This window comes from Actinia tenebrosa, unplaced genomic scaffold (genome assembly GCF_029948245.1).
Source record: "Actinia tenebrosa isolate PJP-AT-01 unplaced genomic scaffold, QUT_ActTen_1.0 PGA_scaffold1__47_contigs__length_23844297, whole genome shotgun sequence".
NCBI classification, from domain to species: Eukaryota; Metazoa; Cnidaria; class Anthozoa; order Actiniaria; family Actiniidae; genus Actinia; species Actinia tenebrosa.
Window position 1 is genome coordinate 17,284,209 of NW_028292578.1, and position 14,128 is coordinate 17,298,336.

Genomic DNA, 14,128 nt, shown 5'->3' on the forward strand with positions numbered 1-14,128 from the left:
AAGAGAAATGTTTTTTTAAAAAGCTGTATATTTTAAGAAATGTAAAATAAATAGGGTAAATAGGGTTTCTTTCAGGGTCGATGACAGTGGTTAACTATGTAAGATTAATGGGAATCAAGGTTGGCGTAGCGGGTTCGCAAAACCTAACATTCTACACAAATATAATCCCGAAATAGCCTTTCCACGGTTCAGTTGAGAACGTGTTGCATGATGCGCTGTTTTAGAGGACGCTTTAATACTTTTTCGATGTAATATCTAAGAAAAAATAAGTTTACTTTGGTGTCCTTTTGAGTGTTGTGATCTTTGTAAAACTCGGGCTACTCCGCACTTCTTCACACGCTTCAGAGGGACGCCTTCTGTTGATGTAATATCTAAGAGAAAATAAGTTTACTTTGGTGTCCTTTTGAGTGTTGTGATCTTTGTAAAACTCGGGCTACTCCGCACTTCTTCACACGCTTCAGAGGGACGCCTTCTGTTGATGTAATATCTAAGAAAAATTAAGTTTACTTTGGTGTCCTTTTAAAAAATAAGCTCCAGCAAACCCGTACATTGGGCAACCCAGGTGCACGCTTCGAGAACGTCTTGTTCATCTTGTTGTACTGGACTGAAATGCAGTTCAGAACTTCATTGCGCTGTACATTGAGCGTTCAGTTTACCCTAATACAGACTCTACGGTTTATGATTTTTTCAAACTAAAAGTAGACGAAATCGAAAAAATGGTTCCAAATGAGTTATAAACGTAGAGCATTCAAGATTCTTATAATGACTACCTCACGGGCGGAGAGGGACCCCCATAAAATACAGTAAATGTATGTAATTTGGTCTGTGAGGGGGCTGGGAAATGCACTCTACACCCGGGATGTAGCCTTTTCTTCAACAGACACCATTCAACCACAAACCAAGCCCGTTATTCTTTATTACAGGAAGCCGAGGCTAATGAGGATGGATTTTTAAGCGTTACTGACCAACTAACAAGACGTTTGCGGGTCAAAATCGAATGGATCCAATTATCAAATAAAACGGGTCAAATTCGAATGCATCCAATTATCGAATAAAACGAGTAAAATTCGAATGGATCCAGTTATCGAATACAACGGGTCAAAATCGAATAGATCAAAAGATCGAATAGAATGGGTCAAAATCGAATAGATCAAAATATCGAATAGAATGGGTCAAGATCGAATAGTTCAAAAGATCGAATAACACGGGTCAAAATCGAATAGCACGGGTCAAAATCGAATGGATTCAATTATCGAATAAAACGAGTCAAACTCGAATAGATTCATATATCGAATAACACGGGTCAAAATCGAATGGATCCAGTTATCGAATAAAACGAGTCAAATTCGAATGGATCCAGTTATCGAATAACACGGGTCAAAATCGAATGGATTCAATTATCGAATACAACGTATGGCAAGCCATACCATTCAAAAGTGATTGAGTTTGCAACTGCCTGTTGAGAAATCGACTGATGATTGAGAATGACGGATTGCTAGGATTAAGAAAGAAGACTGATGATTGAGAATCACGATTGATGATTGAGAGTCACGATTGAGGAACGAGAATCACGACCGAGGAACGAGAATTACGACTGAGGAACGAGAATTACGACTGAGGAACGAGAATCACGTGATCTTACCTTGGAGATCTGGGTACGAGAATTTTTCCCGCCAAAAGGAAAAGGCCAAAACAACAAACATGGCGTCTAATGCTGGTGTCCAAGAAGAATTAGAGGAATTCTTTTATTCTTTGATTCGCTGCATTGAAAAGGTCCAGGAATGTCTTAGTAACCGAGGCAGCATCCCAATTGAATACATAGAGCATAATTTAGAGGGGCATTTCCAGATCGTCTCGGCCATTTTTGTTACTTTACGCGAAAACAATGTGGACCAAGAAAACGACCTTTTTATGTTATTTCAAAACCTTCTTGGGGTGCTTGAGGAGCTCATAAAAGAAAAAGACAAGGAAAAAGAACAGAGGCAGCATTGTGAAAGAAAGGTAAAATCTGTGGTGCCCAATACATTGAGCAGTAGTGGCGGAAGACCTATGTACGACATCAGTAAGGAGATGATTGAAAACTTTAGAGAAACTGGAATGAACTGGAAAGAAATATCTGTTTGCCTTGGTATAAGCGAGAGCACTCTTTATCGTCGAAGACAATGTTATGGATTGCAAGAAAGCTATGCAGATATTTCTAACGAAGAGTTGATGTCAACAGTAACAGACATACTTCGGCAGACCCCTTATGCAGGAGAATCGTATATTAGTGGCGCTCTACGATCTAAAGGTGTTTTTGTTCAAAGATGCAGAATAAGAGCTATATTGCGACAGGCTGATCCTATTAGTAGAGCACTGAGAAGAAGCACTGTAATCCAAAGGCGCCGTTACAATGTTGAGGCCCCTAATCACTTGTGGCACATTGATGGTAATCATAAGATCATTGCTTGGAGATTTGTTATCCATGGTTGTATAGATGGATACAGTAGGACAGTTATTTATCTAAAATGTGCTACCAATAATTTGGCATCCACAGTACTTGATTTCTTTATTCAGGGTGTAAGAGATTTTGGACTGCCTCTTCGAGTTAGAGGGGATCATGGAGGGGAGAATGTGGATGTTGCACGATACATGGTTCATAACAGGGGTGAAAACAGAGGAAGTTTCATTGCAGGCAGGAGTGTGCATAATGTTCGGATAGAAAGACTTTGGAGAGAAATGAACAGAGTGGTCATAAGGTATTACAAAGACCTGTTTTGCTTCCTCGAAGAGCTGAACCTGCTGGATTCCAACAGTGAGCAAGATCTTTTTGCCCTGCATTACATCTATCTTCATAGAATACAGCGCTCACTGCACCAATTTGTGGGTCAGTGGAACTACCATGGATTACGCACTGAAAACTTCCACTCGCCAATGGCCTTGTGGCAGACAGGTATGATGAATAACCCTGAATGTTTACAGGAATGTACACCTGAGTTGTATGGAATTGATTTTGATTCAGGGTTATCTGGGATGAACCTTGATGACAGTGTTGTAGTTCCTGACAATGAAATGCACCTCACAGTTCAAGAAATGACCTTATTGCAAAACCTTGTTCCAGACCCTTTGATGGATGATGGTAATTCAGGAATAGACATGTTTGTCAAAGTTCGTGATTTTCTCAAAACAATATCAAATTAATTAATGAAAGACAATGTTATATACTGACATCACTTTGTTTTATTTAACATGTCAAACAATTTTTAACGAGTGAAAGAACATTACCTGTAGTCCAATCATCTAGGTATAAGCAGTGTTAAAATTCTGCTCTGCTTTCACATACTATTTTACCTATGAAGTTTATATTTGTTCATAGGTTTGCTAAACTGGAACAAAAAGTCATACTGATATAATTTGTTTCAAAATTGAAAGCAACAATGGATATATATGCTAAAAGTATAGTACAAGCAGTGTTGTAATATTGCTTCACATACTGTGCATGTTACCAATGATTCTTAGTGTCTGTTCTTTTTACTAAAATGTCAACCCTTTACACATACTTTTATATTGAACTACAGCAGGTACCCTTTCCACTATTGAACAAACCTATAAAAGGCATTAGAAATGACATGCAGTGAACAACACTGACAAGGGTTTGCCTTATTCTAAACATATCCCTTAAAAAAAGCTATAACTATTATTACTTGTTATTAACAGGTATAAACTGTCAACATAACTTCTATAACTTCTCAACAGTCAATTAATTTTAAATGCAACATAATTAATGGAGTCGCATGGCCAACTGAAAGGAACCCAACATTTTGTGCTAAAGGATTTGGTATCAAACTGTTTATTTTTTTACTTTAGAAGGGCAGGATTTGATGGAGTCAGCAAAAAATTAAATACAGCAGGGTACACAAAAATTCATGTCACACAGTACTTACAAAATGAAAAGCATCAAAACAAGTAAAAAGTTGACAATGAAGAGGGGGTGGTCAGCTTTTTTCTGCTGAAAATCCAAATATCGCCTTCCTGAGAAAAAAATATACAGTCTCTAAAAAGGAAATACCACCTTCTTTGTTATTAAGAAACTATAGTGAAAAAGAACATGATGATGTTTAATAGGCCACTTTGAGGACATTAAAATGGTATTTCTTATTGATTCTTTGATAATAAAGTGGTAATTTCCTATATTACTAAAGCTTACTTTAAAATATATATATATATATATAGAAGCAACAACATTACACTGAGTAGTGCTCACCCTGAAATGGTCTATGAAAAGAGTTTCCTGAGGGAGATGAAAACATCAAGGTTTTTAGAAACAAAAAGCAGTAATAATACTTTGAAAACTAATTATTGTTTAAAGCTAATGGCAGTCTACATAATGTCTATCTCCCAGTTGTTTCGGTTGAGGATGTTAGTAAATTCCTCTCTGAGTTCCACAAAATTATTGTATGTTGATGGAAGCTCTAGTAATGGAGTGCATGTATGTGCCACTGGTCTGGAACTAAAACCCTCTGTCTTAACAAATGCTACCTGTAGCTTGTGTCCCCCCATTACATCCATTGCTGTGGTGAATCTCAGGAACTGTACCAACTTAGTAGTGTCGAGACCTCTAATAAAACGAAGTAAGAACTTGAAAACATCTCTCTCTGCATCAGTGGTTGGGTTGCATGACAGGCTGTCAAGGACTTTTTTGGGTGTAGGATTAAGTGCTTCATAAAGTTCTAAAACTGCTGCTATTGATTGAAACTGCTTGTATGGCTTCAATCCTTGCTGCAGAATTGGCTGCCATGCTGCAACCATAAGGTGGGGCTTTTGGACAAGCTCCTGCCTTGCGATTTCAAGGATAACTCTGATGACATTTTCTTTTTTGATGTGGGACCTGCAATTAAACCTTTCTAGGAAATCTTGAAATTCTTCCTCTTCACCAGGGAGGTCATTATTCCTGAGGACACTTTCAACCAGATCCTCTTCTAGTTGTGATAAATAACGCTTGAAGGAACCAATAAATAAATCATCAGTAACCTCTGTGCCAAATAGGCAAAAGCAAATAAATGCTTTGGAAAAGAATGTAGGAAAATAGGACACAGAGTTATACCCTTTCACTAAAATGCGACCTATTGCCTCCCATTCTTCAATGAAGTGGTCATGCCTGATGAATGGTACCCTTTCCCGTTCACCTATTGTCATACTAATGGAAAATTCATTCCAGAATAGTGTGTAAACTTCACGAGCAATACCAACACCAATCCCTGCTTCAAGATCACCCCTTTCATTAATAATTTTAAATTCTATCTCTCTATGCAAAATGCCTGGATCTTTAAATTCCTTGATAAGATCTGCTTTTATACTGATAATAATAATAAACTTTATTTAACGATGATAAAAAACCAATTTAGCAAAGCTAATCTTACATTGGGTCATCAAGAAATATAAAAATACAAAAATATGTGAAGCTAATATAAATATCTAAACTACAAAATTTAAATATACACTAAACTATTGAGAAAAGATACTATTTATAATTATGATTTATTTAACATATATTTGTAGAGTTCCATTCTAAAACTCTTAAATTGCTCAATATTTCTTAAAGCAGTAGGTAAATTATTATAAGCCTTTGCCCCACTATAGGGCAGACAATTTCTACTGATGCATAACTTAACTTTAGGTAGCCATAAATCATTATTTGCAATGCTTCTAGTTATCCTATTACAAACTGAAGATTTCAGCTTAAACATATTACTAATATACTGGGGGGCCATGTTATGAAGGGCCTTGTATACTAAAGTACACAGTCTGAATGTTACTCTTTGATGAATAGTAAGAATTCCTGATACGATGAATTTTCAGGACCTGTGGTGCTGGTTCCTGCACTTCTGGTGGATCACTCAGGATTTCATATCCAGGGTGATTTGTATGCTCCTGGACAGCTGAAGTATTCTCAACACCCATTAGGTGAGCAAGGCGAAAATTCCTCAATTGTGCAACATCAGGCTCAGCATAGACTTCTTCTTCTGGAACTGAGGGTGGCGATGCATCTTTAGCCAATGACATTTCAAACTCCTCATTCTGTATGCAACGTATGCATTGTTCCCCCAAAGGGAATGTACAGCTACATTTCTCACAAATCACTCTGGGTGTAGCCGAGCAGTTCATGTGGGGATTGCTAATGTTGGCCTCTGTAAAACGAAAAGAGAATGACAAAATTAGGGTACAGAGGGCCATAGGAATAAAATAATAAAACGAAATGGATCTAACAATTCATAAATTGGTTACTTGTGCTTTCATTGGGCTGTTCACTGCTTCTGCTGCTAGAGGATGGTGGGTCCACTACACTGATAGAAGATGTACTTATAGAAGATGTTAGCACAGTGGGTTGAGGTGCAGATAGACCATTGGTACTTTGGGCTGCCTCAGTTATAGACTGTTGAACACTTACGCTATCAGCAAACTCAATCATTTGCTGTAACTCTTCCTCATCATCATCACCAAGATCATCTATGTCTATCTATTAAATATATCAACATGAACAACAAGTGTCCATTAGATGATCGTGTTTCAAGGTCGTGGAGGGGGGAGGGGGGGGTGCATAGATTGAAAAAATAAAGTTTATCTTACCTTAAGGACCTTCTTTAAAGATTCACCAACAAATGGACTTTCATCACACAATACCTCATTTGGCAAAATGTAAATAGGCTTTTCTTTGAAGATCTTATGAACCATTATGCCGTTCAAAGTCTGCCCTGCTGCAACTGGTGGCTTTACTAATGAACTGTGAACAGGCATATATATTTGGATGTCTACATCTCTTGGAAGCTTGCTGTCGAATGCCTCCCTCAAATTCATTTCAACTTCACATTCTGCCCATTCTTTCATCAGTTTGAATGCTGAAATAACATAGCCGTTTTCCATTAGCCATACTCTCTTACTTTGCCTTGGTACGCTAGACACATCTGGACATGGAAGGAGAATAATATCTCTCATAAATGGTCCTGATATTGCCTTTTTAGCGGGCCCTCTGTAAAACTTTCCTCGACCTGATTGACGTGACGAGTTTCCACTAAATAACCGTCTCTGAAATCTTGGAGGTTCTCTAGGTGTACTCTGCTGTGTAGTACTAGTACTTGAACTTTGGTTTCCTCCAAGTAAGGAAGAAAGTTCTGAAGCTTTTCCTAAAATTTCCTCCACAATCTTCTTACCATTATCAGCAGCCATTTTAGTCTTGGAAGGCTATTTCCATATGGCGCATGCGCAGAGTAAACTAGCCTTTTGGCGGGAAAAATTCTCGTACCCAGATCTCCAAGGTAAGATCACGTGATTCTCGTTCCTCAGTCGTAATTCTCGTTCCTCAGTCGTAATTCTCGTTCCTCAGTCGTAATTCTCGTTCCTCGGTCGTGATTCTCGTTCCTCAATCGTGACTCTCAATCATCAGTCTTCTTTCTTAATCCTAGCAATCCGTCATTCTCAATCATCAGTCGATTTCTCAACAGGCAGTTGCAAACTCAATCACTTTTGAATGGTATGGCTTGCCATAATAACGGGTCAAAATCGAATAGATCAAATTATCGAATACAACGGGTCAAAATCGAATAGATCAAAATATCGAATACAACGGGTCAAAATCGAATAGATCAAAATATCGAATAGTTCAAAAGATCGAATAACACGGGTGAAAATCGAATAGGTCAAATTATCGAATAGCACGGGTCAAAATCGAATAGTTCAAAAGATCGAATAACACAGGTCAAAATCAAATGCATCCAATTATCGAATAAAACGGGTCAAAATCGAGTGGATCCAATTATCGAATAAAACAGGTCAAAATCGAATAGATCCAGTTATCGAATAACACGGGTCGAAATTGAACGGATTCAATTATCCATGTTCATAAATCAAAAAGGTCCCTTCACTGGATGTGAACTTCATTAGACCATGATTATTTAACATCCACTGAAAGGACCTTGTTCATAATCGAAAAGGTCCTTTCACTGGATGTGAACTTCATTAGACCATGATTATTTAACATCCACTGAAAGGACCTTCTATTAGTCGAAAAAGAATTTTGTATCTTAATCTTGTTGTATCGGACTGAAATGGAGTTTGGAACTGCATTATGCTATACAATGAGTTTTTTAACCTTATAATACCGACTCTACGGTTTATGATTTTTCAAACTAAAAGTTGTTTAAAAGATCAGTGGCCTCCAAATGAGTCTTAAACGTAAAGCATTCACGATACATATAATGACTACATCACGGGCGCAGAGGGACCCCCATAAAATACAGTAAATGTATGTAATTTGGTCTGTGAGGGGGCTGGGAAATGCACTCTACGCCCGGGATGTAGCCTTTTCTTCAAAACACAACCTTCAGTCAAAATCCAAGCCTGTAATACTTTATCATTCTAGTTGCTTGTATCATCAAGCAATCGTACACGAAGCTGAGGATAATAAGGATGGATTTCTAACCGTTACAGTCATCATGGGCGAAGCGAACAACAACAAGTTTGAGAGGACGTTTAATGACATTTTGTCTCGATAACATACATTTATGTCTGAAGTTAAATCGATGCTTGAAGTTTAAAAATATATTAGCATTTCGTAAAATAGTTGCGTTATCTCAACTTGGAGTATTTTTTACCTAAACTTCCCTTTACCTGTCCTAGGCTATCGCTAATTAAAACCTTAACTAGGAGTATGGCTTGGTTGAAATATAAGTATCCATAGGGGGTGAATACCGCTATCCCACCCTCTATTCCCAAATGAAAAGAAAATATATCCGATATATAACATTGCATTGTGCGCTTAGAGTGAACGGTATTTCTTTCTGAGATTATTAGCCGTACGTTCGAACTAGAGTTGCGCAATAATCGTTTCGAGGCGATTCAGTGTGGAATTTCCTTGCGTCACTGAGAATAACGCACACTGGAGCCTTGCTTGACGATTTTATTTGCGTCCCTGTCGTGAAAGCCAGACTTCAGTGTGTCCCATTATAGATGAGGAGGAGTGGCGCTATGATATGTATTACTATGTATATATATGGCCATGTATGGCTTTGTATGGCTATTTATAATTATGTATGCCTATGTATGTGTGAGTATACCAATGTATGACTATTTACACAATAAAAAATATATATTAAAAAAAAAAGAATTTAACTAAGCTTATAGCTAAAGTCATTCAATAATAGATTAAAACTCAAAACTTGCATGACTTGTAGCACGTGCAGGAAGACCTTTCAATGCAGTTCTCGAGTTAACTTTTCGTTTATATCTGCCTCTTTTGTATCTCATTGCCTTGCCATATCATAGATTGTCTCATTGACCTCGTTGGCTCGGTCCATACCATTGAATAGGACTCTTATTCTTTTCCAATTTTTCATAAAATTGCTTTTCTATTTGCGTTTGTTCTTCGCTGATATTAGTTTTAAGAAAATGCCCATAAGAATGATCCTGTAATGAAATATTTAGCGGACTCCCACGAACCTAGCCTCCTTTGCAGCCGTTCTTAGGGACGTCACGTAGCGTTGCGTGACGACCCTAAGAACGGCTGCAAAGGAGGCTACCACAAACCGGAACCCCAGAAATCTGGGGTAAAAAAATCGATTCTGTACCCTAGAAAGAAAAATGTATCAAATTAAAATCTATTAAGTTAAGGAGAATTGCTTGAACTTTTGAATACGTTGAATCGCTTAAAATTTCATTCAGTTGAGAAACTATCGAAAATTAAAATAATTTATTTTTTATTATGGTGGTCTTCCTGTGGTTTAGTGTTCAGCTTTCCACGGTCAAAAGACTTTCAGAACGAACGCCTGGAAGATGTTGTTGTCTAAGTGTACTTTTCTTACTAAAAAACTAGACAAATCATTTATCTTGCCAAAGCAAATCACAAGATGTCTTAGCAATCATATCCCGAGGAGATCGTTTCTTTATATGCCGGGAAATGACGAGAGAAAAGTTAAAAAAGCTGCAACTTTAACTGCAGATTGTGTTGTATTGGACTGTGAAGATGCAGTTGCCTTTAACAAAAAGGTCAAATTTTTCAACATTTTGAATTATAAAGCTTCGTGATTATCCTAAATGTAATTAAAGCTTTTAAAACAAGCCATGCAATAGACAGTTTTTGAAAGCTGATGGTTTTCAACCATCCCCAAGAGAGATGGAGACAAATGCATGGTTGCAATGTTGGTGGTAGCTAATGAGAATGGATGTTCTGTTAAATACCATCAACATGGCCATGATAGTCTTATCTAATGCTCTTTGTTGTACTAGGAAGAAGCCAGAAACACAGTTTGTTGTCTTATGAGTGAGTTACAGTTTGGTAGAAGTGAGGTTTGTGCTCGTATTAATTCAATTAGCAGTGGATTAGCTGAAGAAGATCTAAAGGCAATCCTTACAGCAAAAGTACTTCCTCATACTGTTGTTGTACCAAAGGTTGACTCTCTGGAAGACATGAGATGGGTATGTGTCAATCAAGCAGCCAGTCATTCAGCAATTCAATCAGCCCACCCATCCAGCCATTTGTTAAATCATGCAACCATGCATCCATGCATCCCTCCCTCCCTCCCTCCCTCCCTCCCTCCCTCCCTCCCTCCCTCCCACCATTAATTCCTCCATGCATGCATGCATTCATCTATCCCTCCCTCCCTCCCTCCATTAATTCTTTCATCCATCCATGCATGCATGCATTCATCCATCCATCCATGCATCCATCCCTTCCTCCCTCTCTCCCTTCATTCTTCCATCCATCCATCCTTCCATCCACCCATCCATCCATCAATCCATCCATCCATCCATCCATCCATCCATCCACCCATCCATCCATTGATTATTGAATATTGATTATTCAAGTCCATCACTCCTTCCATCCATGCCTTAATAATATTTATTTTTTAGATAAGTAACCAAATCAGTACACTAATGAAAGAAAGAACAGAAAAAATTGGTCTTATTACACAAGCTGAAAGTGCAATAAGCCTACTCAACCTAAGAGATGTTTGCATTTATGGTACAAGTAATGACAGACCATTCATTCTTCATGCCATCATATTTGGCTCAGATGACTTTCTGGTCAGTATTGGAGGAACAAGAACAAAAGATGCCAAGGAATTGATTTATGCTCGGCAAGCTGTTGTCGTTCATGCAAAGGCCTATGGACTGCAAGCTATTGATTTGGTTCATATTGACTACAAAGGTTTGTATCAGTAAATAAATAAATTAGACTTTTTATAATACTCCTTCTTGCAGGACCATATAGTCAGAAAGTGTCACCTCAAATTATGATACAATAGCCAAGTTTGAACGTTATAACCTGACCAACAAACCAGCTCTCATAAAAGATTCATAATTAGAAAGAGCACATCAATTTATGACAATAGTCAAAGTTTGAAAGTTTTGTGTTATAACATGAAAGGAAAAAATATTTTTGAAAATTCTAAATTTTACAAAGAATATATTGCAAGTGGGCTTAGTATTGCATCATACTATCAATATTTTCCTTATAAAATTTTGAATTTACAAAAATATTAAATTTCCTTTCCCTAGATCACAAAACATTCAAACTTAGTTATAGTACTTATAATACACTCAACAAAATTACTGGAATGGACAAGAGGATCAATAATTAAATACCAAATTTTACTCTGCAGAGTTCCAATTAAGTTGGTCAATTTTATTGAGTGTATTATAAGCAAAAAATCGCCAGTCTTCTTGTAAAATTCAGGATTTATATTTGGGGCAGCATTTATTCAAGGGTGGCGCTCATTTGAAAAAAATATGTTTACCACATACATACTGTGTAACCCATGATTTAATTCAAAGTGAATACAAAGGTTTAAAAACTACAAAATACCAATGGTTTATTTTTTTGTATGGATAAAGGGGATGCTTTTTTGGAGGCAGCCCTTATTCAAGGAATGGTGCTTTATGATGGTTTTGGTCTTAGGTGCAGGACTTATTGTAGGGCGGCATTTCATCAGGGATGGCGTTTAAATGATTAAATATGATATGCTGCTAACCAACATCAGGTGCCTGGCATATTTGCATAGTGACAAAGTCATTAAATTTAAACAAATGGTCAAAAGTAAAAATGCCCAGATCCACCAGCTCCATTTAACAATGATGAAGAGTAAATTAACTTCCTTTTAAGAATTGCAAATTATTTCTCCTTTTTTCTAGACCTGGATGATCTTAAGAGGCAGTCAGAAGAAGGAGCAAGAACGGGCTTTACTGGTAGGAAAGTAAATGAATATCAAATGTATGAAATTATTGAACCAAACCCAGTATTTGCAGCTGTAATGCGTATGTTAAGTAAATTAATTTTGAGTCAAAACACCTAAGAGGCTCACAAAGGAAATATTTACAACCCTAAAAGGACAGTCAATCACCCCTACCACTTGGACAAAGCAAGTAACCCCCCTCCCCCTGGGGGTTTTACCTCTAATAAGACCTAATAACTCCTTTTATCATATAATTATCCATAAAATACCTGTATTTCTCCTTTTCGAAAAACTGATATTTTCACATGTGTTACCATGTGTTACCATGTGTATTTAAGCTATAGTTTATAAATAAAAACTTTTTATAATAATAAAAAGCTTATTAAGTTAATTTTATGGATAATTATATAATAAACAGAATTTTACATGGGCGCTTGGAGATACGAAATTTATCTTCTCGTGTTGAAAATCTCTCACTCATTCGCTGCGCTCACTTGTGAGAGATCTTTTCAACACTCGAAAATAAATTTCATATCTCCTTTCGTACATTTAGGTAAACAGATAATCCACCCTGGACAGATAGATATTGTCAATAAAGCTTTCTCACCAAGTGAAGAAAAGATCAAATGGGCAAGGGAGTTGCTGGATGCTTTTGAACAGAAAGAACAGACAGGCAAGGTAAGTTTTCCAACAGGCCAATGTCCCTCCTTTTTCTTCTTAGATTCCCCATCCTTTACCTTTTAGTTGCCACAACACAAAAGTCTAGTACACATTCTCTTTATCCACTGCTAAGCAGGTTGGGCTCATGTCAAACATCGAACTTTGCATGAGACAAACCTAATGACGTCAAAGAAGACCGCCTCGTTACCCATTATATCAATTAGGTTCGGCTCATGTGAAGTTTGACGTTTGACCTGAGCCTTAGAAACTGACTGCTTTGGAAAATTATAAAGATAAGAAACATATTTCAATGCTTTGTCAAATTACTTATATGTATGAATGTTAGGAATGCATTCACACTTCTGTCTTTATTTTTTCCTTGGGGATTGTCAAGTGGCTGCTAAATAGAGGCACATTAGCGCAAAAACCTCCTTTGCGACTTTGACAGCTATGGCCGATAAATTTAGATTTTGTGGTCGCTTTATAGAGGTTCTACTGTACAAATAGAAAACTATACACAAGTGGCAAATAGTACGTGCCTTTTTTCTAACTGTTCTGTTTCGTTCAAAGGGTGCCATCACCTTCCAGGGAAGTATGATTGACATGCCGTTGGTTCTACAAGCAAGAAATGTCATAGCTTTAGCTGAAAATATGGAAACATCGACTTCGTAATACAAGCCTTTGAGGTCTGTAAATATCAGTAGGAAACATGGTTCGTAGCTTACGAAATTAAGTTCGACAAATTATTTCCTTCATTCAATACTTAGATTCTTGTGAAGACGTCCTTCCTATGGTCAGTTTAGAAAGTGTAAATTCTGTTCGTCAAAGTCTATTTTTTCTTTGTGGCCCATCCTATTTTGCATTTGGCATCCTTCCTGCCGCCCAAGAAGCGAGAGAACGAGGAGAGACTCTACAGGGAAAAGTTCATTGTAAATTTTAAAGAAAAGATCAACTCAGGGAACTAAAAGAATTAGAACAAATGCAAGCTCCAAACCAGACCGATTTATATCTATTTAAAAAATAACTGTGAATGTTAATATGATTCAGCAACTGCCAATAACACTGATACAAGTATTCCAGTTTTGCCATCGCAATCTTAGATTCTATTGTAGCAAAAGCTTGCAGCGTCTTTTATTCTCATTGTTGCAAATAAACGTTGAAACAGTCATTTAAAACTTTCTGCAACCTGTTTTTGCAAGACACATTAAACCAACTGCAATTTCCCATTCCTTTCTGTATTTATAGCGCGAGTAAAGCTACATTGT

General features: G+C 37.2%; 3 protein-coding genes across 5 annotated transcripts; 1 reads left to right on the plus strand and 2 right to left on the minus strand.

Moving 5' to 3' along the window:
• Window positions 1–4,101: 4,101 nt before the first annotated feature.
• On the minus strand, window positions 4,102–5,308 carry LOC148909981 (uncharacterized). Its single transcript, XM_089032974.1, has one exon. It carries the CDS (start codon window positions 5,173–5,175, stop codon window positions 4,360–4,362), a length of 816 nt encoding a protein of 271 aa, XP_088889100.1. The 5' UTR covers window positions 5,176–5,308; the 3' UTR covers window positions 4,102–4,359.
• A 221-nt stretch (window positions 5,309–5,529) lies between these two features.
• On the minus strand, window positions 5,530–7,413 carry LOC148909982 (uncharacterized). 2 transcript variants are annotated; one of them, XM_089032973.1, is made up of 3 exons: window positions 6,661–7,413; window positions 6,265–6,496; window positions 5,530–6,167 (listed from the first exon to the last, which is right to left on the minus strand). In XM_089032973.1, exons 1-3 carry the CDS (start codon window positions 7,201–7,203, stop codon window positions 5,752–5,754), a joined length of 1,191 nt encoding a protein of 396 aa, XP_088889099.1. In that variant the 5' UTR covers window positions 7,204–7,413; the 3' UTR covers window positions 5,530–5,751. The 2 variants fall into 2 exon arrangements, with proteins under 2 accessions (XP_088889099.1, XP_088889098.1); XM_089032972.1 differs by having other exon boundaries at window positions 5,531–6,167; window positions 6,607–7,413.
• A 2,383-nt stretch (window positions 7,414–9,796) lies between these two features.
• LOC116307725 (citramalyl-CoA lyase, mitochondrial) lies at window positions 9,797–14,087 on the plus strand. Of its 2 annotated transcripts, XM_031718027.2 has the most exons (7): window positions 9,797–10,017; window positions 10,258–10,446; window positions 10,882–11,179; window positions 12,163–12,216; window positions 12,757–12,881; window positions 13,434–13,549; window positions 13,631–14,087. In XM_031718027.2, exons 1-6 carry the CDS (start codon window positions 9,805–9,807, stop codon window positions 13,533–13,535), a joined length of 981 nt encoding a protein of 326 aa, XP_031573887.1. In that variant the 5' UTR covers window positions 9,797–9,804; the 3' UTR covers window positions 13,536–13,549; window positions 13,631–14,087. The 2 variants fall into 2 exon arrangements, with proteins under 2 accessions (XP_031573887.1, XP_031573886.1); XM_031718026.2 differs by having other exon boundaries at window positions 13,434–14,087.
• The last annotated feature ends 41 nt before the right edge of the window (window positions 14,088–14,128 follow it).